This window comes from Marmota marmota, unplaced genomic scaffold (genome assembly GCF_001458135.2).
Source record: "Marmota marmota marmota unplaced genomic scaffold, marMar, whole genome shotgun sequence".
Lineage (NCBI taxonomy): Eukaryota > Metazoa > Chordata > Mammalia > Rodentia > Sciuridae > Marmota > Marmota marmota.
The window spans coordinates 24,962,396-24,989,702 of record NW_026000037.1 but is presented as its reverse complement, the minus strand read 5'-3'; the positions used below and the strand labels follow the sequence as shown (position 1 = coordinate 24,989,702).

At 42.3% G+C, this 27,307-nt stretch overlaps 1 protein-coding gene across 3 annotated transcripts in view; it reads right to left on the bottom strand.

The window, feature by feature from the left end:
- Acmsd (aminocarboxymuconate semialdehyde decarboxylase) overlaps positions 1-12,773 on the bottom strand; it is a 51,040-nt gene extending 38,267 nt beyond the window's left edge. Inside the window, exons 1-2 of one of the 3 annotated variants that reach the window (XM_015479120.2) lie at positions 12,588-12,772; positions 3,217-3,261 (exon numbers count right to left, since the gene is read on the bottom strand). In XM_015479120.2, the coding sequence (XP_015334606.1) occupies positions 3,217-3,261; positions 12,588-12,644 (102 nt within the window). In that variant the 5' untranslated portion in view covers positions 12,645-12,772. Of the gene's footprint in view, positions 1-3,216; positions 3,262-7,062; positions 7,293-12,587 lie in introns of those variants that run through there. The other 2 variants (XM_015479121.2, XM_048812186.1) reach the window with 2 other exon arrangements.
- Positions 12,774-27,307: the final 14,534 nt, after the last annotated feature.

Here is a 27,307-nt window from a genome sequence, read left to right as displayed (position 1 = left end):
TTCTCATAGTTCTGGAGGCTGTGGAGTTCAAGATCAAGGTGCCCATTGACTCAGTTCCTGGTGGACCCTCTTCCTGCTTGTAGATGGCTATCTTCATGACGTGTCCTCATATAGTGGTGAGAATACAAGTTCTCTGATATGTCCTATAAGTCACTAATCTCATCATGAGGGCAGCCCTTATGACCTTATCTAACAAAATTACTTTTCACTCAGATACCATGTTGGGGGTTAGGGCTTCAACATGTGAATTTGGGGGGTGGGACACAAATATTTAGTCTACAACAGTGGGGAATCAGGCAGAAGTATGTGTTTAAAAATGCTAAGTATAATGTATATTTTTATGTGTTGGGGGTGGGGTGTTTGCACATGTATATTTGTGGCCTCAGATTTCTGAGAAACAGTAGATTTTTAAGATGTTACTGACCTACAGATTTGAAATGGGCCTTATGTTTACCTTTCTGAGTAATAGCTTTTAAAATAATTTCAGGTGTTCTTGCCACAGTTTCACCTCCATCCTGTGTAGCTTCTGGCAGGTTTTCATACTAATCATTGACCTGTTACTTGTCTTTTTGTAAATGTTCAACCAAAAGGCAAGTTATATTTTACAATTCTGAGCAAGGCTTTACCTCCCCTGACTTTATTCTAGGAGCACTGAAAAAACTAAAGGTTAAAAACAGAAATAGGGCAAACCAGAGAAATATTTTGGAATGATCTTCCAGAGAACAGAAATCTCTAAGGTAAATCAATCATGAGGGCAGAATATATTTGTTCACCAAAGGAATGTAGCAGCATCAAAAGAGTTTTAAAATCCTAAATACTGGATTGTCTCATTGCTCTTGGTTAATTTACATAATGGTATACATTTTCATGTTGTTTTCTAGTGACTGTCATCCCTCACTTCTGTTATTATAAAAAATATAGATTTGGCTATGTTTTGCTTTGCTTTTTCCCTGAGAGAAAAGAAAAGAGTTTCCTGTTTGGTTCTATTGGGCAACCATTGTACTCAGTTTTGCCAGAGATAAGTAGGTCAGTAGATATGACAGGAAAATGTTTTCCTTCTTGTTTTCTTTTGGAGATCTGGTAAGTTTATGAAATCTCTTGACATTAAAACAAAATGAAATTAAAGTCATTCATATCTAATATTGAGGACAAACTGCAACCTGGGACATGGAGTAAGGAAAAACATATCTACAGGCTGCCTGTTCCTCCAGTGGGGGTTTCCTTGTACTCAGCTCTACTCATATCATACCTTCCCTTGGAGATACTTAAGACCAGCAGAGAGAACCAGCTCTCCAGCTAGCAACTAGTATTGGGAATGGGAGAGTGTGGCAGTGTTGAAAACTCTTTCATGATTTACCACTGCCTTCAGGGTCAAGTACAAAGGCTTAAACCAATTTTAGGACCTAAACCCCTAAGTCCTTCAAGGCCCCGTCTGATGATGCTTCAACCTGCCCTTCTCCAGCTCCTTCCCACCACTTTGTTCCCCAAACTTTTGCCTGCCTCTGTCTATGCTCCATAGAGCAAAGTTTTAAAGTCATTAAGAATTTAAAGTCATTAAGAATTTTCAAAGAATTTGCGTTGTTTTGAGAATGAATTCCAGATTTAAGTCTTAAGTCCTTAAGTCCCTATATAATGGATCCATTTCCTGCCATCTCTTCCTCACACAGCGTTACAGACACATTGCCCTTCTTTCTCATTCCTTGAACACATTGACTGTTCCCCATTTGAAGACCTTTGGTGTTCCTTCAGCCAGGAACATTTTTCAGGTTTTGCTTTCCTTTCTTCCAAGTCTTTTTTTTTTTTTAAATTTTATTTATTTTAGTTGTTGATGGACCTTTATGTTTTATTTATATGTGGTGCTGAGAATTGAACCCAGTGCCTCACACATTCAAAGCAAGAGCTCTACCACTAAGCCACAACCCCAACCCTCTTCTAAGTCTTTAACACGTCACTGACCAGCCAGCCAGCCTGTCACTCTTTATTGAAGCATCATTTTTTATTCCATTATCTAAATTTCTCATGTCCCCTTAGAATTTTCGCACCATGAGGGTAGGAACCATCTCTGTCTTGTTCATCAGCATATTCCTATTTCCTTGGTGGATGGGCCTGGCATAAAACAGGCTTCAATAAAAATTATTAAGTGAATATATGAGCCAGGGGTACTCAAACTTGAGTGTGCAGCAGAATCACTAGGAGGCTTGTTAAAATGGACAGCCCCTTTCCCATATCCCCCCAAAAAGTTCCTGATTTGGAAGGTTGGTGGTGTGGCCCCCTGATTTGTATTTCTCCTGGGTTCCCAGGTGATGCTGAACCTGCTAGTCCAGGGACTAGCAGGTTGTGCCAGCTATAGCTTAGTGCTTAAGTTCTGGGCTTACAAGTTTAATATTTCCATGACTTTGGTCCCTGACTTCTTTTTTTTTAATGGAAAATTGTTTCCTTTACTCATTGAGCAACCCTGCCTGTACCCCTGCTTCAAGAGTCAGGATGGGTATCACTTTCTCCAGGAGGCCGTTCCCAGTCTTTGGTGTTCAAATCTGTGCTCTTTAGCAAAGGCAGTCTTATCCTTACCACATTGCTTTGGGTTGACCCTGTGCATACTCTTTCCAGACCATGACTGCACCAGGGCATGTTAGTCATGTCCATATTCTAGCTAGAAGCTCAAGAATGTTTCCTTTGAACTCATAGAGGGCATCTGAAAATGAGGTCAGACCTGAACTTTGTGCAGGTCTGGATTCCCAGATCACTCTCAGGCCTCATTATTTGCAGACTGCTTTGCCCTGTATCTTCCCTTTTTCGTATCAATCTCAGCCCTTAATAACAGTGGCTTCTCCCTTTTGTCTCCAATGTTTAATTTCTCAAGATTGTGCTCAAACTTAATTGTTCCATTTATTTGGTCAGCCTTAATATACTGTGATAACTCTTGAGGCATAGCAATAAATGCCAAAATTGGTTCTAGGCCAAAAGAGAGAGGGGCGGGGAAGTCATTTCTCAATGTGTTCTCGAGTTCCAATTTTATCTTCCTAAATACCACTATTTGAAGTCACCCCCATTTCTCCTAATAATTCTGAAAAATAGTGGTACTGTTTCCTTCCCTACTACAAGTTAATGCGAGGGCAGGAGAACTGAGTTCCCTGAAGCCCCAGCCTGCAATAAAGTATCTTAATACTCAGGATGTCCCTGGGTCCTGCTCATACTCATGCTTTGGGAAAAACTCACCTTGCCATGGTGTTGGAGCTGCACCCAGCCTCCATAGCCGAATCTCTGTAGTGGAGAGAAGTACAATTAGGCTTGAAAAGCAAAGAAGAGAGGATTGCAATAAAGGACACATCCTCAGGGCAAAGGAGCCTAAACGCCATTCTTTTAGGCATTATCTTTCCATTTGTCCCTCCATGCCCATGTATCACTTATTCAATATTTATATTTCAAGCTGGGTGAGGTAGTGCACGTCTATAATCCCAGCGGCTCAAAATCTTGAGTTCAAAGCCAGCCTCAGCAATTTAGCAAGGCCCTGAACAACTAGTGAGACTCTGTCTATAAATAAAATACAAAAAGGACTGGGGATGTGGCTCAGTGGTTAAGTGCCCCTGGGTTCAATCCCTGGTACCAAAAAAATATGTATATTTCAATATACATTTTCCTTTAAATATATTTATACAGAAAGAAAATTCTACATTTCATTGGTTTTATCTTTTTTCCTAATATAGTTTGAAATTTTAAAGCAAAGATTAACACAGAATATTTGGATATGTACTATCAGATCATTTAATGCAGTACTGGGAGTACATGGACCATAAGGACTACTCTTTAGAACATATACTGCTCTTCAGACTGTGAGTTGCAATCCATGAATAGATCATAAAAATAATTCAGTGACTAGGGGCCTAGACATTTTAAAATCATGAGATAGTATGTGTTGCAGATACTAACGGCATCCCACACATATTCCTTCCCCTTAATACTCTGGGGTACAACAGCCCACCTCCAAATGCTAGTGTCTATACTTCTTTAAGAATCTCTCTTCTTCCCCTGAAAGCTTCTTTGATACCCCATTCTAACAGGTAGGAAGTACCAGGAAATTAGTCTACCCTTGCCATCTGCCCAGCAGCTCTCAACCAATGACTGAGAAAATTTGAATGTAAATATACTGAATACACTAGTACTCCAGTCCTGGGCAGGATAACTTTGAGGCAAGGTACACATTCTGTAATGGATAACAAACCTTTTATTGGTTTCCTGGCTTTTCCTATCTTACTTCCCCACTTGTGTTTTCCTGAGATCATCTCCAAAGTAAAGTACTTGCATTTGAATCCTTGATTCAAAGTCTGCTTCTTTAAAAACACAAGATAAGGTAGTAAAGAAATGGAATAGAATGAAAAAGAATAGAATAATATCTCCCATGTAGTATTAGTTTCATAAAAATTTCCTGTTACATACGTAAATGTTTGCATGATTTATAATATACAAAATATATCTCTTCCTGGGAGTCATAAATTTAAAAAATTGAAAGCCTAATAATGTATCACTTATTCAATATTTATTGAATTCCTAAGGATGTAGGTATATATGACTCATATAATATTTTATTTGTTCACTCATTCTTTGTTCAAGCTCTCATGGAGTCTCATGACCAGTCTTACTGGGGCAAAGAAAATAAAAGTGGAGGACAATTTCTGTCTATGTGGAGCAGAGTGTTGAGAGGGTGGGGTCAAGTGGAAAAGTGATGGAACAGCTGCACAAGTGTATGAGATGCACTGTGATAGTGCTGCCCATGTTCTCTGGGAGTCTGGAGGAGGATGCTGATCCACACCTTGGGTCAGGTGGTATTAGGGGAGGGAGGTTGGAAAAGTAGACTGGTATCAGATTGGAGAGAAACTTCTTATTCAGGATTTCTATGCTCCAAAGAATGACTCATAATACATGATATAAGGAGGGAATGTGTAGAAGCAAGAGACAGCTAGATGAAAGAGCTCATCACCAGCTTCTTAGACTATCAGCAATAATAAGTAGATGAATAAAGCAAGCTGAATTTCATTTCCATTTTTCACTTGTAGTTGGGTAAGGTCAGGTAACAGTGGTTAGCTCTCATGTCATGGCACTGGAATGTTACCTGAAGAGAGTGAGGTCTTGATGGATCCCTCTTCCTAGCTTCCTTCTAACCTCCAGATTGACTGGGAAGGTCTGAGTCTGGACCACAGTATAGCATAGAGGTGTTCATCTGTGACAAGGATCTACCTCAACAGGCTTCTGTTCTTGAGGTTAGCTCCAAATAATCATGTTATCTTTGGAGATCTGTATGCTTCCTCCCTAGTGACCTGCTGTTTATCAGGTTGAACATGCAAGGGAAACTGCACCAGTTTGCTCCTCTGCCTATGCCCCCAACCCCTCACTTTCCTCTCTTTGTGCATTCGATACCTTTATACCTTTCTCTTCCCTTGGAAAAAGCTGCCAAGAGACATATGTTGGAGGAGGGAGTAGAATATGACTTCTATCAGTTACACTTTAGAGTAAATTTGAGACTAACAATGTGCTCTTGAACTGAACATTTGTCATTGAAATCTTATCTTCGGTGTAGAAGAAAAGGTTGTATTTCCTTCTTTCCTCTCTCTCACTTTACTTCCTTTATTCTTCCCTCACTGTTACTGTTTCTTAATTCTCTAGAGAACCTTAATCCATATGTGACCAGGTTAGAGGTGTATTGCATTTGGAGAAGAACAGGGAGGCAGAGCAGAGGGATGAATCTGGCCACATCCAACAAATCATGTCCAAGGTACTTGACTTTGTTGAAGTAATTTAACATCTCCAAGTTTCTGTTTCCTTGCAGGTAAAATGGAGACTAACAAGCATAGCTGAGATATAGGGTGTTATGAGAATTAACTGAGATAATGCATATAAATCTACTGACATCAGGTTTGGCCTTTATCAAAGCTAATTATATGGGTGGTGATCATGGAGGTGGTGGAGGGGAAGTGGTGGCTGCTAATAGTGTTGCTAGAGTTGGCAGTGGTTGCAATGGCAGGGGTAGAGGGAGTGAGATGGTAATGGTAGTGGCAGTGGTTGTCAGTATGGTGGCAGTGGTGGTACCAGTGGTGGTGATGGTGGTGGTCATAGCAACAATAATCGCAGCAGGAGTAGTAGTAGAGGAGGAGGTGATGTGTGGCAGTTGGTGATGCTGATGGGGATGGCAGTTATGATGACAGCCTTAGGTAGAATACACTGAGGTCAGACACTAAGGAAGGTTATGAAAGAAGGAGACTTTGTCACTCTGTGTTTCTCCCTCACTTTCCTAAAAAGCTTAAAGTATTGAAGTTATTCTACCAACCACTAACCTATTTAGGGCAACTCTATTCTGCCCAAGATCTGGGCTCCACACAGTCTTCCATCTCTCATTCTGGATTGTGTCAAATTTGGGGTCTCAAGTATGACTCTGGAAGTGGTTTAGTCAGAGCATATGCCAGGAGACATTTACAATCTGAAAGGGTTTGATTGACACTGACCAGTGTTCCATAGGTATTTATAGCATGACAAATGAAAAAGCAAGTTTTAAAAAACTAAGGGAATTTAGTTTTATGTGCAGGACACACACACACACACACACACATCAGAGTGGATGGACTGAATGACTTTTTTTTTTTTGAGACAGGGTCTCACTGTATTGCTGAGACTCTTGGGCTCAAGCAGTCCTCTTGCCTCAGTCTCCTGAGTAGCTGGGATTTTAGTTGTGTACCACTGATCCTGGCTCCTGAATGACATTTTCAATGTCCTTAAGACCTCACATCTTCACATGGTGAATAATGAACCTCCTGGGTAGTCAGTTACCTATCTCCTGAGAGCAGTTGTTTAAAAGTCAAATTATGCCTGGGACTTTTGTCTCTGAAAATTTTACCTTGAACAAGTGTAGTTAAATCATTGCCAATGAAAGGAGATACACATATATGCTTTTAAATTAAAGGCCAGATTTTTTTTTACCCCATTTAAAATTAGAAAAATCTTTGCAAGTCCTACTATTGCACATAGAGTAGGGGGGTCAACAAAGCCCAGCTGAAGAAAAAGCCAAAACCTTACCATAATCATTGTTGTTATGAATAATCTCATTGTAGATCAACCTGAAACATCTTTCACTATGGCTTCTTGGATCAGGATCCTCCTTTTGTGACAGCAGAGAATGTGGGTCCTGATTCATCAGAAACCATTTAATTAAGTTCCCCTGAATCTATTGACTTCCCACCTCAAATTTTTAAAAAGGATCCTGACTTGTAACTCTGACTAAAATCATTGTTAGCAAGTGAAAATGAAAGATATCTTAAATCCTGGTTCTTTGTAACCATTAGTTAATCATCAGCATGAGTGTGTTTATTCACTTTTTAGTTTCTTCATTCCATGAGGTCAAAGTTGTGGAGGTGTGTCTATTAATATTTAAAAAAGAAAGGTAGGTTTGAAAGGAGACATTACTTTTTCTAAAGGGACTTCATCATCTCAAATAAAAATAGTTCTGGCTTTTTCTTTTCATTTTTTTTAATTGAAAGTGAGAAAAGATCAGAGATTGATTTTTAAAATAATATTTTCCCCACTAAAAACAATTTGAAGATGAAACTCTGCTATAGTTAATATCTCATTACTACACATTCTTCTCTGATCATATAGACTAAAAATGAGGGGTCAGGGAGAAAAATCCTAGTCCCATTTAGATGTGTCTCTATTTACTTCACTGATCTTGGTTGGTCAATGTGGTTGTTTGGGGCTAGTAGTTTCATCACTAACTTTATTTTTTTTTTAATATTTATTTTTTAGTTTTCGGCAGACACAACATCTTTTGCTGAGGATCAAACCCGGGCCGCACGCATGCCAGGCGAGCGCGCTACCACTTGAGCCACATCCTCAGCCCTCATCACTAGCTTTAAACCTCTAACACATAACAGATTTAATTGCTTGACCTGGGGCTGGAAGCCAGGTTCCAATGACCTTGTGACAAAGCTGCCCTCGGTTGGTTTATGTGAAAGTGACGAGTTGCGGGGGCAGGCTGGTTGTCAAGGGGAGAAGTGGGGGAACATGGGGAAGAGTGGACATCCCTTAAAATAGTAATATACACCCTTTTCAGCTTTTTCAAGTTGGACGGAATGGTGATGCTCTGGAAGAACTACTGTGTTCCCATGCAGCTCTGGGTTCATTTCTGAATATCAAGTCCTTCATCTCTATCAAAAAGGGTTAATGACATGGACATCCATATGCAACAAATCAAACCTCTATCTCTCACCATGCATAAAACTCAACTCAAAGTGGATCAAGGACCTAGGAATTAAATCAGAGACACTGCATCTATTAGAAGAAAAAGTAGGCCCAAATCTCCATCATGTTGGATTAGGCCCCAACTTTCTTAATAACATGCCTATAACACAAGAATTAATATCAAGAAGCAATAAGTGGGATGGATTCAAACTAAAAAGCTGGTTCTCAGCAAAAGAAACAATCACTGAGGTGAATAGAGAGCCTGCTAATTGGGAACAAATTCTTACCACACACATGTCAGATAGAGCACTAATCTCTAGAATATATAAAGAACACAAAAATCGTAACACCAAAAAAATAAATAACCCAATCAATAAATGGGCTAAGGAACCGAACAGACAATTCTCAGAAGATATACAATCAAATCAACAAATACATGAAAAAATGTTTAACATCCCTAGCAATTAGAGAAATGCAAATCAAAACTACTCTAAGATTTCATCTCACTCCAGTCAGAATGGTCACTATTAAGAATACAAACAACAATAAATGTTGGCGAGGACGTGGGGCAAAAGGCACACTCATACACTGCTGGTGGTACTTTAGATTGGTGCAGCCAATATAGAAAGCAATATGGAGAATCCTTGGAAAACTGGGAACGGAACTACCATTTGATCCAGCTATCCCACTCCTTCGTCTGTACCCAAAGGACATAAAAACAGAATACTACCGGGACACAGCCACATGAATGTTTATAGCAGCACAACTCAATAGCTGAACTGTGGAACCAACCTAGATGCCCTTCAGTAGATGAATGAACAAAGAAAATCTGGTATATATACACAATGGAATATTATTCAGCATTAAAAGAGAGTAAAATCATGGCATTTGCAGGTAAATGGATGGAGCTGGAGAATATAATGCTAAGAGAAATTAGCCAATCCCCTCAAACCAAATGCCAAATGATTTCTCTGATTAAGGGTGCTGATTTATAATATGATGTGGTGGGGGTGGCGGTGGGAGAATTAAATGAACTCTAGATAGGGCAAAGGGGAAAAGGGGAGGGAGGGGAAAGGAGGGGGCATGGGTGAAGGAAAGACGGTGGAATGTGATGGTCAACATTACCCTAAGTACGTGTATGAAGATATGAAAGATGTGATTCTACTTTGTGTACAACCAGAGATATGAAAAATTGTGCTCTATATGTGTAATGTGAATTGTAATACATTCTATTGTCATATATAATAAATGAAAATTAAGAACAATATAAAAAGGGCATTAACCCTTTTAACATAAATATTATATACACGTTACAAGGTTTTATATGAATTGAATATTCATCTCTGGTCTCTGTCCCTGGAAGCACAAAGTGTCATGACCATTATTATTGTTATTGTTATTTTGATGAAGCATGTCATCTATGTGTTTGCAGCATGTGAGACTGATGGATAAGAGGAAGCCTGCATATTGGGCAAAACACCTCTCCCTGTTTCAAGGCAATGGCTGAGAATAGAAGGGGAGGCAGTGTCAAGAGTCAGCAGGACAACTGCTTGGGAAATTTTTAGGGCACAATCTATGTACCACGTGCTCTTCATCCCATTGTTTAAAGTAGTTTAAACAAGGCTTTTAGGGCCTTGCATAAGGCAGGATACCGAGAAATTGTCAGACCTAGGTGCTCAGGTCTTGCTTAAATGGAGCAGGTTTGGGAGTAGGAGGTAGGTTATGGAAAGTGAGCTTGTGGCCCAGAGTACAGATAGAAAACTTTCTCTACTCTGCAAAGAGGAGGCACCATTCTAGGCCCCTGTGAGTCTTCTAGCTGGGGAAAAAGGCCTTTATACATGTGGCTTATTTAGGAACAGCTTCCAGTGTTCAGAGGGAATGTCTCATTGGGGCCTAGTTTAGTAAGAAGACAACCATTTTTCCCAAGAAGGCTGGAGCTTATGTTCCCCAGAAAAAAATGAGCAATGATTTGAAACAGTTCAGGGGTTTCTGAAGCTTGGTTTTAAGTCCACATTCCACACTAAGAATGCGACAAGTACAGACAGAACAGACTGGTTCCTCTTTTTACGACTACCACATACTTGCCTCTGAAAGAAACTGAAAATTTTTCCTTAGTGATAAAAACATTTTAACTGTGACGAGCTAGCTCCCTATTGTCCATTTGAGCTGCTATAACAAAATGCCATCAAGTGATGGCTTATAAACCACAGATATTTATTTCTCACATTTCTGGAAGCTGGAAGCCCAAGATACATCTCTGGAAGATTTGGTGTCTGGTGAGGGTTCATTCCTGGTTCCTAGATGGCACCTTCTTGCTGAGTCCTCATGGTAGAAAGAATAAGCAAGCTTCCTTGGGCCTAGTTTGTAAGAGCACTGTTCCATTCACAAGGGCTCTGCTCACATGACATAATCACTTCCCAAAGGCCTCATTTCCTAGTACTATTGCCTTTGGAGCTAGGATTTCAACATATGAACTTGGAAGAGACACAAATATCCAGCCCATCTTACTTTCTAAGCCTCAAAATCCTTGTTAGGACAAGGAGGTGGATGCCATAGAGCTTGGGATCCCTGTTGCTGTGACTTCTCTAGGTGGATGGGTTATGCTGGTTAGCTCTCTCAGGTACAGGTGGGCAATGTCCTCTGGAGACCGCTAAGGTAACTCCCAAAGCATTTCATGTAGGTGTTCTTTGATATTAATAAAGAGAATAGCTGGAATGTTGGAGTTAATACTCTTTGGTGGGAATAGATCAAGAGCTATTTATAAAATATCACATGCTAAATACCTAGAAATTTTGAAAACTGTCAGATTAAGAAGTATAATATATTCCTTTCATTATCTGTATCATAAATTAATTTATTGATTGTGCCATTCCTGGTAACTACTCATAAGTGAGGGGAAGAAAATGGCAAGCACCATAGGAAATAAGAAACTGCATCACAACTTCCAAACAATCCAGTGCTCCTGTGAAGTAGCTGAGTGTTTGCTTCATAAAAAGATTAGCATCATGAGGTGGTATTTGTGCTTTAATAAGATAGGAGGATGACAATGGCGTGGAGAACAGCATGTTCCCATGAAAGCATTTAGACTCCTTTTGTGGGGGGAAGATTCGTAGGGTTTGCTTTTACCACTAGCTGTAGTAGTTCAGCATCATTTGTATTTTTTGGTCTATGTTTCTGCTACACATTTTACCTAAGATACCAATGAACAAAGAAACACTTAAGATCAACAATCATGTAGTAGACAACTATGGAAAGATTGCTTGTACAACAGACCACATTTTTTTTTGGGTGCAGGGATACTAGAGATTGAACTCAGGGGCACTCAACCACTGAGCCATATCCCCAGCTCTATTTTGTATTTTATTTAGAGACAGGGTCTCACTGAGTTGCTTACAGCCTCGCTTTTGCTGAGGCTGGCCTTGAACTTCTGGTCCTCCTGCCTCAGCCTCCTGAGCCACTGGGATTACAGGCATACGCCACCATGCCTGGCCAACAGGCCACATTTTAATTAGAATTTGGGTTAATTCATTTTTCCTCATTTGGGATAAAAAAGATGAAATGTTATCAGGGATATAAAAGTACTAGCAGAATGCTAAAGATTGGCTAACACCTGATAGAAAGCCTGAGTAAACTTCTAGCCAATTTAAAGTTTTCTTCATGTTCCCTGCTTTTCTTTTTTAGTACTCATTCAAAAGTCCTTAATCAAAAAAAAAAAAAAAATTTCCATGTATGGAGCAACCTAGAGAATACTCTTTAGAGATACTCTCGTGCAAAGATTTCATGTCATTTATTCTAAGGTTTTTGATATACCTACTTCCCAGTTCTTCATAACAAGGATTTACAGCTTAAAAATCAAAAAGGAAAGGTTTCAGACAGTGTCCTAAAATAGACTAAAAATTTTTCACAAAGCTATTTCCTGGTGCTTCTAAAGCTTATTTTAAACATTTTGGAAAAGAGAGAGATTTTGGAAGTCCTTGAAACTTATCACATTCCATTTTTAATAGTAATTGTAACATTAGATTCTGTAATCAGCATGTATCTTTCCAGCAGCTGAATATGTGATTTAAAAGGAAGTAAATCTGCCTAGTTTAAATTGTCCAGAATGTTAAAAAAATACTTTATTTGAGGGGAAAAAGAGATATTGAGAAGACAATTATTTCATTGATCTGATGCTTTTTCAAAATAGATATGAAAGTCATTTTTTTTAAAATGAGGAAATTAGAGCTCCCAAGACATTTAAAATCATCCCTAGAGCAAAGAAACACAACATCTAATTTCCCAAATAAGAGAAAGGTCTATAAATAGAGGCATTGAGAAACCTTGGAGAAGTTCCAGAAATAATTCAGCAAATTGGTTATAATTACCTTTTCTAGATCTGGCCATTCTTTTGGTAGAATATGACTATGGATGTCAATTTTCATCTTCACAGTATCAGAGGGGACTGTGTAAAAGAAGAAGAAAATTTGGTATCAAGAGATCTCCACGAAAGCGATGGAGTTGATTGATTTACTCAGTCTCTTTATTGCTACCTTCAGGTACCAGTCAAGAGGCCTGGCCAGCCCTATCTTGGTTTATTGGAACTGCCCTATTAAAGTTTAAAATTTTGTTTACCAACCTGGCTTTGGATCAACACTCTTTGGTAAGCAGAACTCAGCACAAAATTAAAAGAAAAGAGAAAAAAAAGAATCGTACTCAACCTCTGAGTTCAAAAATACTTCAGGCTGCTCTGGGCTACAGTAAGTCAATAGCAAGACTAGTTTTATATTTAAATATTATGATTTTATTAAGGTATATGGTTAAAACTCAAATAGTACATGGTTAAAAATAACACAGAAGGCTTCTGATTCACATCTTCTTTAATTTGTTTTTACTCCCTAAAAGCAACCAATTTTACTGCTTTTGCTTTTTTGTTTAGTTATTTCCATGTCTTTAAATAATATTTTAACAAATGGTTTGTTCATGAAAATTTATCATGTTGAAAGGAAGTTTCATCTTTATTTTTAAATTATAGAAAGTATCCACTCTTCCTATATGCTTTCCCTGTATTGTTTCTTCACCCACTTGTTCATTCATTCATTCTTGCATGCATTTAACAAACATATATTGAAAGCTAACATGCACTGAGGATATAAGGCTGAAAGAGAGATAAGCTAATACATATTCTATAGCAGATAATTGTACACAGCCAAAGCACAGGGGAAAGAAGACAGTAGCTATTTCTATTGGGGGTTATCTTGGCAGCTGGGGAGAGCTTTTCCTCTTCCTGGAAAACTTAACATGTTTAAGGGAGCCCAGGGTTCCTGGCAAAGCCTTAAACCTGCTTGGAGATGTTCTCCCCAGCTCAGTCCCTATAGTATAAGACCAAGTAATCAAAAAGCCTTCCTGCTATAATTTAACTAGATTGTGGGTAAATTATAACTTATGTATTTGTAAATGATTCTCAGCTTGAAAGGAAATTCTCAAATTCCATTTTTAAAAAAGTTTGGTGATTTAAAACCCAGTGAGTGAGCCTTTAGTACAGAGGCACATGCCAAAACCCAGAGTAAGTGCCAGCACTTTTAGAGCATTTCCTATGGAACAGGCACTGTTTTAAGCATTTCAATCATATCAGTTCATTTAGTGCCCATAACATTGTTATGAACAATATCCATTTTATAGAAGAGAAAACTGAAGTACAGAGTAGTTTCATAACTCATTCATGGTCCCACAATAGTATATGGTAGAGACTGAATTTGAACCCAGTGTGGCTCCAAAATTTATATCATTAAGAATAAATAAAGAGAAATTCATATTTAAAAACTTTGTAATGAAACTACAGAACACCAGTAATTAAGATAAGATCCTAGAGAGAAAGAGAATGCCTTCAAAACTGCAGCAATGAATGGAACCATAGAACAATAGGATAGTTTGTTCAAAAGGCCAAGAGACATTAACTGTCAAGCTACATTGTACACCTTGTACAATTTTATATTAACAATGTGGGAAGAGTGAAGACATTTTCAGATTAGAACTGAGTTTGCTTCCAAAAGACTCTCACATAAGGAATTTCTAAAACTATGTTCCAGAAATAAGGAAAATGACTCTAGAAAGATAGTCTGAAATGCAGGATTGAAGGGGGAACAACAACAAAAAAACCCCCTGTGTAATCATATAAGACAATCTGGATAAGTTAAATACTAAAAATAATATTAATACTACTACTAATGTTTATCCTAGGCATTAGCAAAATTTTGTGCAGCCATAGCCTTGCCTTTTATTTCCAGCACATGCTCTATTGACAGTGAATCTCCTAATATTGTCTTTTACCAATATTACTAATATTATCTTTTACCAACATATCTTTTACCAATCTGAATGATCTGAAAATTTCAATCATTAAGTCCTGGTTCCTTTGGGCAAACCAGTTTTTCAGTCAATCCTTTCCCTCTTGCATTTACAATAAGCAGCAAGAAAAACCAGGAATGTACCTTTAATTATTTTGCTTGGAAATATTCTCAGGTAAACATCCAATTTCATCACTTACAAGTTCTGATTTCCACATAATTGTAGGGTACACAATTGAGCTAAGTTTTCTGCCACTGAATAACAAGGAGTCCCTCTCTTCCAGTTTCTTATGCATCTCCATTCCAATCTGAGCCCTTACCACTGTTGATATATATATGTATATATGTATATACATATATATTATACAAACATATGTATTTCTTAACCAATGATATGATTTGTGATGTTTGTGATGTAAGTATTCTCTGAGACAGTGCTTTCCCCTGTATCAAACTCCTCACTAACATTTGAGCCCTGACTGGAGGAACCTTTAACATCCACATTTAAATTTCTACTAACAGTCTGCTCAAGGCAATCTAGGATTTTAAATAAACTTGTTTGCACTTATTTTATACTAAATCCATTCCCATGCCATAAGTTTTTGTTTCTTCAGTTTCTTCAGGGGATGTCTTCCCATCCCCCACCCCCATGCAATCTCCTCCTCTGGTTTGGGACAGTTTGTCCCTTTTCAGTGAGGATCATCTCAATTTGGCTTGGGAAATTCATGTATGGATTCATCTGACCCTGAACCCTGTAAGTTTGGCAGTCATCTTGGGCACTTTGTTCACCAGATTGTGATCTATGACCAGAGAATCTGCGTCTAAACCCTTAAGTTCAACATTTCTCTGCATGTTTAAGAATGTGCAGGACAAATTCAGCACTCTTTTTGGGTCACTGACCCTGAGTTCAGCTACACTGTTTGACCTGGGTGTACTTCTCAACTGCCCTGTTGTAATGCTGAAATCACACACTGCTTCTTTAAGTGACAACTTTCAGATATTTGGTGTTTTTTCAGATGTACATACCCTCAATGGCGTGGACAGTTTCACTGGTGTTCTTAAAGTGAACGTGAAGATTTGAATCTCTCAATCTGCATGATTTTTCAGGGTTTTCTTGGTCAAGAGAGTAGCGAACCACAGATTACCTTAGGCCACTTATAGAAAAAGGTGCAATCTAGGATTTTTGTATCAGGCACTCAGTATTCTTCCACTCTCTGCCCAACTCCAAAGCTGCTTGCACATATTTTAAAAAATATTTTTAGTTGTAGATAGATACAATAACTTTATTTCTTCATTTTTTTAAATGTGGTGCTGAGTATCAAGCTCAGTTCCCTACACATGCAGGGCAAGCGCTCTACCACTGAGCTCCATCTGCAGCCCTACTTGTGCATTTTTGTGTATTTGTTATAGCAGCACCTCACTTTCAGGTACCAGAACCTGTATCTGTATCTGTGTAACAAGGATCCTCTCTCCTCCAGTTTCTAATTGTCCTCATTCCCTTTTGAGCCTTCACCACTGTTGCCCAGAACCTTTGACATCTACAGTTTTCTACTAGTAATCCACTCAAGGCATTTGTTGCTAACAAAACAATTTTAGTGATTTAAAACAGTACATATTTATTCTTACATAGATCAAGAGGTCAGAGGTCTTAAATAAATGAGCAGGGCTGTGTTCCTACTGAAGTCTGTCTGTCTGTCTGTCTGTCTCTTTCAGTACTAGGAATTTAACTCAGGTGCTTAACCACTGAGCAACATCCCCAGCTCTTTCTATTTTTTATTTTGAGACAGTATCTCACTAAGTTACTTAGGGCTTTGCTAAATTGCTGAGGCTGACTTTGAACTTACAATTCTCCTGTCTCAGCCTCCTGAGCTGCCGGGATTACAGGCATGCTCCACCACACCTAGTACCTGCTGAAGTCTCTAGAAAAGAATTCATTGTTTTTCTAACTTCTAGAGACTATCTGTATCCCTGGCTTGTATATCTGTGCTCATCATCAAAGCCAGAAATATAGCATCTTCTATTCCTTCTCTGCTTCTGTCAACACATTGCCTTAAAAAAAATTATAACCCTCATGCCTCTCTCTTGTAAGGACCCATGTAATTACATTGGGCCCCCCTAGATAATCCATGATAATTTTCTCATCTCAAAATTCTTTCTTTTTTTTTTTTTTAGTTTTCTTTTTATTTTATTAATTTTTATCTCTGGTTGTATACAAAGTATATTCACACCAATTTGTGTCTTTATACATGTACTTTGGATAATAATGTCCATCACATTCCACCATCATTTCTAACCCCATACTTCTCAAAAGAGCACTGATGGCAATGAGACCCTACTTTTCTTAAGTGAATTTTAATGGTCTCGTGTAGAATCACTTTAGTATTTCTGTATTAGCTGGGAAAACTCTGCATTAAAAAATGACAAAATCATAGAATTTGCAGAGAAATGGATGGCATTAGAGCAGATTATGCTAAGTGAAGCTAGCCAATCCCTAAAAAACAAATCTCAAAATTCTTTCTTAATCACATTTTAAAAGTCATTTTTACCATGCAAAGTAACATGCTCACAGGTTCTGGGGATTATCACGTGGACATTTTTGAGCAGGGGGTGGGAGAGCATTATTCAGCTTACCACAATTAGGCATGATGAATTTCCAGAGTAGCTACTGAAAGAATTCAAATATGGTACCTAACTTGAAAGCCAGTTAGATAGAAAGTGGAATAAGAAAAAATAATCAATCCAAAAGAAGACAATAAAAGAAGAAAAAAGAAAGCTAATAAAAAGTAAGCCAAGTAGAAAGCACAAAATAAAAATGCCTAAATAACAAAATCCAAAAACTCTGTGTGTTTATAAGGAACACATTTTAAATATAAGGATATAAGACCAGGCCTGGTGACATAGGCCTGTAGTCCCAGCTGCTCAGAAAGCTGAGGCAAAAAGACTACTTGAGCCAGGAGTTTGGGACCAGCCTGGGCAATATAAACAACAACAACAACAACAACAAAAAACAAAAAACAAAAAAAAAAAAAGAAAGGAAGGAAGGAAGGAAGAAAGAAAGAAAAAAAATAGGAAGGATACGGAAAGAAAGTTAAGAGAACTCAGAAGGAGAAAATACTGGGCTAGGGTTATAGCTCAGTGGTAGAGCACTTTGCCTTGCAAGCATGAAGTACTGGGTTCAATCCTCAGCACTACATAAAAAAATAAACAAGAATAAAGATATTGTATCCATCTACAACTTAAAAAAATTTTTAAAAAGGAGAAAATATTAACCAACAGAAAGCTATGATATGTCATTTTGGGAACTGAATTCCTCAACAAGACTATTAAAGCACAAGATGTAAAATCAAGAATCAATAAATGGAATGGTATCAAACTAAAAACTTCTTCACAGCAAAGGAAACAATCAAGAATGTGAAAAGAGAACCTACAGAATGGGAGAAAATCTTTGCCACCTGTACCTCATAGCATTAATCTCCAGGATACATAAAGAACTCAAAAAACTTAACACCAAAACCAAAAACAAATAACCCAATCAATAAATTGGCAAAGAAACTGAACAGACACTTCACAGAAGAAGAAATATAATCGGTCAACAAATACATGAAAAAAAATTTTAACATCTGTAGCAATTAGAGAAATACAAATTTAAAACTACACTGAGATTTCATCTCACTCCAGTTGGAATGGCAATTATCAAGAATACAAGAACCAATAAATGTTGGTGAGGATGTGGGGGAAAAGGTACACTCATATCGCTTGTATATTGTTGGTGGGACTGAAAATTAGTACAACCACTTTGGAAATCAGTATGGAGCTTCCTCAGGAAGCTTGGAATGGAACCACCATTTGACCCAGTTATCCTACTCATTTTATACCCAAAGGAATTAAAATCAGCATACTACAGTGACACAGCCATATCAATGTTTATAGCAGCTCAATTCATTATAGCTAAGCTATGGAACCAACATAGGTGCCCTTCAAAAGATGACTGGATAAAGAAATGTGGTGTATATATACAATGGAATATTACTTAGCCATAAAGAAGAATAAAATTATGACATTTGCTGATAAATGGATGGAACTGGAGACTAACATGCTAAGCGAAATAAGCCAATACCCCATAACCAAATGTCAAATGTTCTGTCTCATATGTGGATGCTAACCCACAACAAAAGAGGGTGGAGAGGGGAAGGATCAAAGTCTATTGGACTGGACAAAGGGGAATGAAGGAAAGGAGGGGGATGGGAATAGGAAAGATGTTAGAATAAACTGGACATAACTTTCCTATGTTCATATATGAATAGGTGACCAGTGTAACTCCACATCATGTACAACCACAAGAATGGGAAATTATATTCCATGCATTATGTGTCAAAATACATCTACTGTCATGTATGTCTAAAAAGAACAAATAAAAAAAGAAATTATAAAAAAGGAAAGCTATGATAGCTGTTTATCATTAACACTTCAGGGAAGTAAGAACATATATCGGATAAATGAAACTAGCAAATGAAAAGCATTTTTAGGGTAAAAGCAGATCACTACATAATAATAAAAGGATAACTAAATAAAAAGCTATAGTAATTCTAAATTTGGTAGAACAAATTGCCTCAAAATATATAATGCAGAAATATATGTGTGTGTATAACAAATCTTCCAATACATGTCTCTTAATTACTGATAAATCAATCAAGTAAAAGTTATCTATAGGGAGCTGAAGAGGAGGGTCTCAGTGCGGGGGAACCACCAAAGAACTTCAAAAGTATTCCACAAGCCAAAAGGGAGAGTTTTGTCAGTTCCAACCTGGTCCATGGAGCTCTGAGCCATCTTAACACAGGGTCAGTCAAGTGAAGACTTCCCTATAGCCCTTACAATTCCTCCCTCCCCTTGCTTTGACTTCGAAGGGAAAAAGAGATCAAGATCAGGGAGGGGAAATGCCAGTTGGGGAAGAAGGAGCAAGGATGAAGTGCCCACTTTTAGGAAGAAGAAAAACTTTACCTTCCAAAGATAATTAACAAGATTATTAACATTGTAGGGGACAGTTTTTACTTTCTGATCTGAGACTGGGCTTGCGGTTTAAAACAACCTTAGGAATTTTTATTACATGAAAGTGAGTTGAGATGTCTTGGAGGCTGTGCAGGTTTTCATAAAGAGGGAGGAGAAAGAGTACATTTACTAAGTAGAATTAAACTGAAAATGGGGGTTTTAAAAAGTTGTGTATATGACTATACCCAATGTACCTATAATAGAGCAATGAGTTTTTAAATTTTGAATACTTTTTTTTGTGTGTATGTGCTGGGGATTGAAACCAGGGGTGCTTTACTGAGCCACATCCAGAGCCTTTTTTTATTTTTTATTTTGAGAAGGGGTCTCACTAAAGTTGCTCTGGGCCTCGTTGAGGTACTGAGGTTGGTCTCAAACTTGTATCCTCATGCTCCAGCTTTCTGAGTCACTGGGATTACTGGAGTGCTACCATGCTTTATTCTTGCTCATAAAGACAGGTAAACTTTTTAGCTAAATAAACAGGAGTTTAATTACAGGGTAATTTAGAGCAAACAGGACACTGTTTCAATTCCCACTGGGGGGAAAAAATCTAGAAAAATGAAAACAAAAAGGAAAATTGTATAAGATCTTATCTTCACATTTAAAAAGTGATTCATAAATCAGACGGGTTTATACTGAGCATTCCTTTATGGAAAAAAGGCAAGAAGTCCTTAAATTGTCAGTAGTTGGGTTGTATGAAAATAAAAAAATGGTCTAAACCAAGCCTGAGTAAATACTTTCTCAAATGTAACCTAATCTATCAGCTACAAATCAGCTCAAATACCAAGGTTTGACTTTTGTCCACACTGCTTATTAGTTGGGTGGCTTAGGGCAAGTTACTGTAATAAGCCTGATAGTACAATAACTGACATCATAGAATTGTACTCTTAATTTGAGTGCCATAAAATGATCAGCTGTGAATTGTAACATGACACACAATCCAATTATTGCGTAGTCTACCACACACCAAGATAGGCATGGAGTCTAGTATCAGTCAATTTAAGGACCCTCCCTTTCTTGGATTATACAAGGACAGGAATTTATGTAATCCGGGAATGTTGAGTGGGGGCTGCCTTCTGTGATGGTCATCATATTGTGTTTCTTCTTGGTCAGTCTGTGTAGTGCAGTTGAAGGTGGACAGCCCCACTGGTTGAAAGGATCATTTCTGGAAATGCCTATTCCAAATGGAATTCTTTGCTCTTACATCTGCTTCTTTTCTTGTATTTTCCCTCTCAATGGGTGACACCCCACCTAAGCCAAACTCTTCCCTCTCTGCTTCTTTCCCCCACCCCCATGATTAATAAATCACCCAGTCTTTTTGTTCTAACCCTATCGCATCTCAGAACCTTGCTTCCTCCTCTCTCACTTTCAGGACCTCATTCTCTCTCTCCAGGATTCTTTAATTGTCTACTAATGGCCTGTAGCTCCAGGCATGGCTCACTGTACTAAGACTCTTGGCTGTGGCAATTTCTCCAAAACACAAAATGAGGTAATCTTCTAATGCTCTTCCAACCTACCCCATTTTGAGACATCCCCTTATATCAGAGAAGAAATTATTAAAACAAATAAAAAATTATAAAAAAATTACAACAGGAAAAACAAAACAAAACACAAAATGATCACATCTCCTTCCAGCTTAACACTTGTGTGGTTTTTCACTAAGTCCAACTACCCAAGAGAAACAAGACCCCAGATATGCTTGGCCTCTTGTGTCTATACTTTGTTACTGTGTCCCATGCCCCAGCCATGAGGAGCCCTTCATGTCTCTCCACATGTAATGCATTCCCTTCTGTCTTTATGTATGACTTCTTTGCTCTGTAATATCTGAAATGACCTTTCTCTTCCCTTTCTTTTTTGGCCACCAATATTCATAACAAGCACTCAACATTTAGCTTCATCTCCTCTGTAAAGTCTCTCTTGACGACTCCCATAGTCCAGTGTTAAGGGAACCACATTCTATTGACCACTCAGCTCGGGGAGTGAGTAATGACCCTGGAAATGACCCTAGAAAAGCCCTTTAAAGGTACCAGAGTCCTTTTACCTTTTCCCCACACCCTTGTTTTCAGCATCCAGGAACCCTTTTCCCCCCCCTTTTGTATTGTTTTTTTTTTTTTTTTCTTTTTCAGGATGAGAATTGAACCTAGAGGTGCTTTAACTCTGGCTATATTTCCAGCCCTTTCAAAAATATATCATTTTTAGACATGATCTTGTTTTGTTGCTGAGACTGGCCTCAAACTCGTTATCCTCCTGCCTCAGTCTCTACAATTGCTGGGATTGCAGGCATGGTCCACCACATCCAGGTATCCAGAGACTTCTTGATCTTTCGCTTCCTTATCAAACATTGTTATTTGAAGAGGAACTGGTTCCAGTGTTTTAGACTTGAATTTATCTACATCCAGGCACCGTTGATTTAATGAAGTTTTGAGTAAGCACCACAGGAACAGGGATTGTGTTTAACTTATTGTCTATTACATCATCAGTGAAAAGCTATTGAGTAGGTAATTGTGGTGGTTAAGTTTATATGTCAACTTGGGTGGGGCATAACAACTCAAATATTTCATCAAAAACTATTATGGATGCTTTTCTGCGAAGGTATTTTAAAAGTAGAATTAACATTTAAATCAGTAGACTTTGAGTAAAGTAGTTTATTGTCCATAATTTGGGTGAGGCTTATACAATCAGTTTAAGACTTCATTAAAATAGACTGACTTTCCTCAGTTGGGAGAAATTATGCCAATAGACTACCTTCAGACTCAAATTGCACTGTCAATTCCTCCCTGGGTCTGTCTACTCTGCAGGGTTTGGACTTCCTAGCTTCTAAAGCCATGAGAGCCAATTCTTTAAAACAAATCTCACTGTGTGCTTCTGTCTATCAACCTATTTACCCATCTATCATGCTTAATGATAGGGAAATATTCTGGGACATGTTAGGTGATTTTGTCACTGTGTGAACATGATAGAGTATACTTACATAAGCCTGGAAGATATGGTTCAATCGAAAGACTTGGTAAACACAAGATGTAAGAGGATGCTGCTCATGTAACATGGCATACTATTTTATGGTAAATTTTTTTTTTCCATAAGTAGGAGTACACTGTAAAATAATAATGAAAATATATAGTGTAATACATACATAGACCAGTAACACAGTAGTTTATTACTACAGTCATGTATTCTACATCATTGTATTTGCTGTACTTTTATACAATTGGCAGCATACAAGGTTCATTTTCCTCAGCATCACCACAAACATATAAGAAATGTGTTGTGCTTTGACATTAGGACAACTACCACATCAATAGGCAATAGGAATTTCTCATTGTAGTATTATGGGCTACCATTGCATATGTGGTCCCTCATTGAATCGAAGGTCCTTATGAAATGTGTGGTTGTACAGCCTATTGGTTGTGATTCTCTGAAAAACCCTGCCAAATATAGTGTTTATAAATGTTTCACAAATATTGGGTGAACTAGTTAAAAATAAAGTGAACATGAATAAGTGGACACAATAGCTTTTCCAGGAACATTTATCAAAGTCTCCTGTGGAACCATTACATGAAAGGCTTTGGGTTTTAGTCAATGCTAAGGAGCAACAGGTACCATTCCTAATATTTATTGAATACTTTGGCCCCTAGAGGGGGGAGTGCCCTCTACTCTGGGTGCCAACGGAGGTCCCTCTCCACGACACCCAGGTTAGAGGGGCCTCCGCATAGAGGAGGGAGTGCCCTCTACCCTGGGTGCCCTGGAAGCTCCCCCCCCACCCAGGTGAGAGAAGCCTCCCCCCTAGAGCGCCCCACCCCACACCCAGGTTAGAGGGGTCTCCCTACAAGAGGGGGGAGTGCCTTAACCCTGGGTGCCCTGGGAGCTCCCCCACCACACCCAGGATAGATGGGCCTCCCCACTAGAGGGCTAACCACTGCACCCAGGGTAGAGGGACACTCACCCATTCTAGGGGGGAGGCCCCTCCCACCTGTGTGCTGGGGGAGGGAGTTCCACACCGCACCCAGGGTAGAGGGACCCTCGCCCCTCTAGGAGGGAGGGTCCCTCTAAGCTGGGTGTCCGTGTCAGCTCCCCACCGCACCCAGGTTAGAGGGGCGAGGGCCCTAGAGGGCCGCTCTAACCTGGTCGTCGGGGTCAGCTCCCCACTGCACCTAGGGTAGAGGGGCCCTCGCCCTTCAAGGGGGCAGGCCCCCCTCTAACCTGGGTGTCAGGGGGAGCTCGCCACACCACCACCGCATCCCGGGTAAAGGGGCCCGCGCCCCTCTAGGTGGGAGGTCCCCTCTAACCTGGGTGTCGGGAGTGCTCCCCACCGCACCAGGGTAGAGGTGCCCTCGCCCCTCTAGGATGGAGGGCCCCTCTAACCTGGACATCGAGGTCAGCTCCCCACCGCACATAGGGTAGAGGGGCCCTCTCCACTCTAGGGAAAAGTGCCCCTTGAACCTGGACGTTGGGGTCAGCTCCCCACCGCACCCAGGGTAGAAGGGCCCTCACCCCTCAAGGGGGCAGGCCCCCTTCTAACCTGGGTGTCAGGGAGAGCTCGCCACACCACCACCGCACCCGGGTAGAGGGGCCCTCGCCCCTCTAGGTGGGAGGTCCCCTCTAACCTGGGTGTCGGGAGTGCTCCCCACGGCACCCATGGTAGAGGGGGGCCCTCGCCCCTCTAGGGTGGTGAGCCCCTCTAACCTGGGTTTGGTGGTAGTGTGGGGAGCTCCCCACCACACCCAGGGTAGAAGGGCCCTGGCCTCTCGAGGAGGGAGGATCCCTCTAACCTGGGTGTCGGGATCAGCACCCACCGCACCCAGGGTAGAGGGGCCCTTGCCCCTCTAGGGCGTCGGGATCAACTCCCCACCGCACCCAGATTAGAAGGGCCCCTCTAAGCTGGGAGTTGGGGTCAGCTCCCCACGGCACCCAGGTTAGAGGGACCCCTCGCCCCTTTAGGGGAAAGTGCCCCTCTATCCTGTGCGTCGGGGTCAGCTCCCACCGCACCCAGGGTAGAGGGCCCCTACCCCCCCTCTAGGGGGAAGGGCCCCTTTAACCTGGTTGTCGGGGTCAGCTCCCCACCGCACCCAGGATAGAGGGGCCCTTGCCCCTCTTGGTGGGAGGACCCCTCTAACCTGGTGGTCGGGGGGAACTCCCCACCGCACCCAGGGCAGAGGGGCCCTCGCCCCTTGACTGGGGAGGCCTCTCGTCAACCTGGGAGTCAGGGGGAGCTCCCCACACCACCCCCACCCCCAGGGCTGCGGGCCCTCGCCCAATGAGGGAGGAGGCCCCCCTCTAACCTGGGGGTTGGGGGGGGGAGCTCCCCACCTCTCCCAAGGTAGACGGGCACTCCCCCATTCTAGGGGGGAGGCCCCTCCCACCTGTGTGTCTGGGGGAGGGAGTTCCACACTGCATCCAGGGTAGAGGGACCCTCGCCTCTCTAGGGGGGAGGGCCCCTCTAACCAGGGCGTCGGGGTCAGCTCCCAACGGCACCCAGGGTAGAGCGGCCCTAGCCCCTCTACTGGAAAGGTTCCCTCTAACCTCGGCTTGGGGTCAGCTCCCCACCAAACTCAGGGTAGAGGGGCCCTCGCCCCTCTAGGGGGGCATCTAACCTGGGCGTTGGGGTCATTTCCCCACCAAACTCAGGGTAGAGGGCCCCTCGACCCTCTAGGGGAAAGGGCCCCTCTAACCTGGGCGTCAAGGTCAGCTCCCCAACGCACCCAGGGTAGAGGGGCCCTCGCCTCTCAATGGGGTAGGCCCTCCTCTAACCTGGGTGTCGGGGGGAGCTCCCCACACCACCACAGCACCAGGGTAGAGGGGCCCTCGCCCCACTAGGGGGGAGGCTCCCCTCTAACCTGGATGTCGGGAAGCTCCCCACACCACCACCGCACCCAGGGTAGAAGGGCCCTCGCCCCTCTAGGGGCGTCTGTGACAGCTCCCCACCGCACCCAGAATAGAGGGGCTCTCGCCCTTATAAGGGAGAAAGGACCCTCTAACCTGGACTTCGGGGTCAGCTCCCAACTGCACCCAGGGTAGAGGGGCCCTCGCCCCTCTACTGGGGAGGGCCCCTCTAACCTGGGCGTCGGGGTCTACTCCCCAGCTCACCCAGGGTAGAGGGGCCCTCTAACCTGGGTGTTGGGATCAGCTTCCCACTGTACCCAGGGTAGAGGGGCCCTCGCCCCTCTTGGGGGGAGGGCCCCTTTAACCTGGAAGATGGGGTCAGCTCCCTACCGCAACCAGGGTAGAGGGCCCTTCTATCCTGGGTGTCCAGGGAGCTCCCCACAGCACAACTGCACCCAGGGTAGAGGGCACTCCCCCCTCGAGGGGGGAGGCCCCTCTATCCTGGGTGTCAGGGGGAGCTCCCCACCGAACCACCTCACCCAGGGTAGAGGGCAGTCCCCCCTGGAGGGGGAAGGCCCCTCTATCCTGTGTGTCGGGGGCAGCCCCCCACCGCACCAGGGAACCCAGGCTAGAGGGCACTTCCCCCTCCAACCTGGGGCTTCCCATGGCACCACCGCACCCTGGGTAGAGGGCATTTCCCCCTGGAGGGGGAAGGCCCCTCCAACATGGGTATCTGTGGGAGTTCCCCACATCAGCACCGCATCCCGGGTAGAGTGGGGAGCTCCCCACCAAACAATCGCACCCCTTTTAGAGGGCACTCCCCCTTCGAGGGGGGAGGCCCCTGTAACCTGGGTGTCAGGGGAGCTCGACACCACACCACCGCACCCCGGGTGGAGGGCACTCCCCCCTCTATGGGGGAGGCCCCTCTAACCTGGGTGTCCAGGGAGATCCCCACCGCATCCAGGGTGGAGGGCACTGCCCCCTCGAGGGTGGAGGCCCCTCTAACCTGGGTATCGGGGGAGCTCCCCACTGCACAACCGCACGCCTTGTAGAGGGCACTCCCCTTTTCGAGGGGGGAGGCCCCTGTAACCTGGATGTTGGGGGAGCTCCACACCACACCACCGCACCCAGGATGGAAGGCACTCTCCCCTATAGGGAGGAGGCCCCTCTAACCTGGGTGTTTGGGGGCACTCCCTCCCTCTACTGGGGAGGCCCCACTAACCTGGGTGTCTGGGGGAGCTCTCCACCACACCATCGCACCCAGTGTAGAGGGCACTCCACTCTCGAGGGGGGAGGCCCCTCTATCCTGGGTGTCTAGGGAGCTCCCCACAGCACCACTGCACCCAGGGTAGAGGGCACTCCCCCCTTGAGGAGGGTGGCCCCTCTATCCTGGGTGTCTGGGGAGCTCCCCACCCAACCACCTCACCCAGGGTAGAGGGCACTCCCCCTTCCAAGGAGTGCTCCCCCCTGCACAACCGCACCCCTTGTAGAGGCCCCTCTAACCTGGGTATATGGGGGAGCTCCCAACTGCACTACAACACCCCGGGTGGAGGGCACTCCCCCCTCTAGGGGGGAGGCCCCTCTAACCTGGGTGTCCAGGGAGATCCCCACCGCATCCAGGGTGGAGGGCACTGCCCCCTCGAGGGTGGAGGCCCCTCTAACCTGGGTATCGGGGGAGCTCCCCACTGCACAACCGCACGCCTTGTAGAGGGCACTCCCCTTTTCGAGGGGGGAGGCCCCTGTAACCTGGATGTTGGGGGAGCTCCACACCACACCACCGCACCCAGGATGGAAGGCACTCTCCCCTATAGGGAGGAGGCCCCTCTAACCTGGGTGTTTGGGGGCACTCCCTCCCTCTACTGGGGAGGCCCCACTAACCTGGGTGTCTGGGGGAGCTC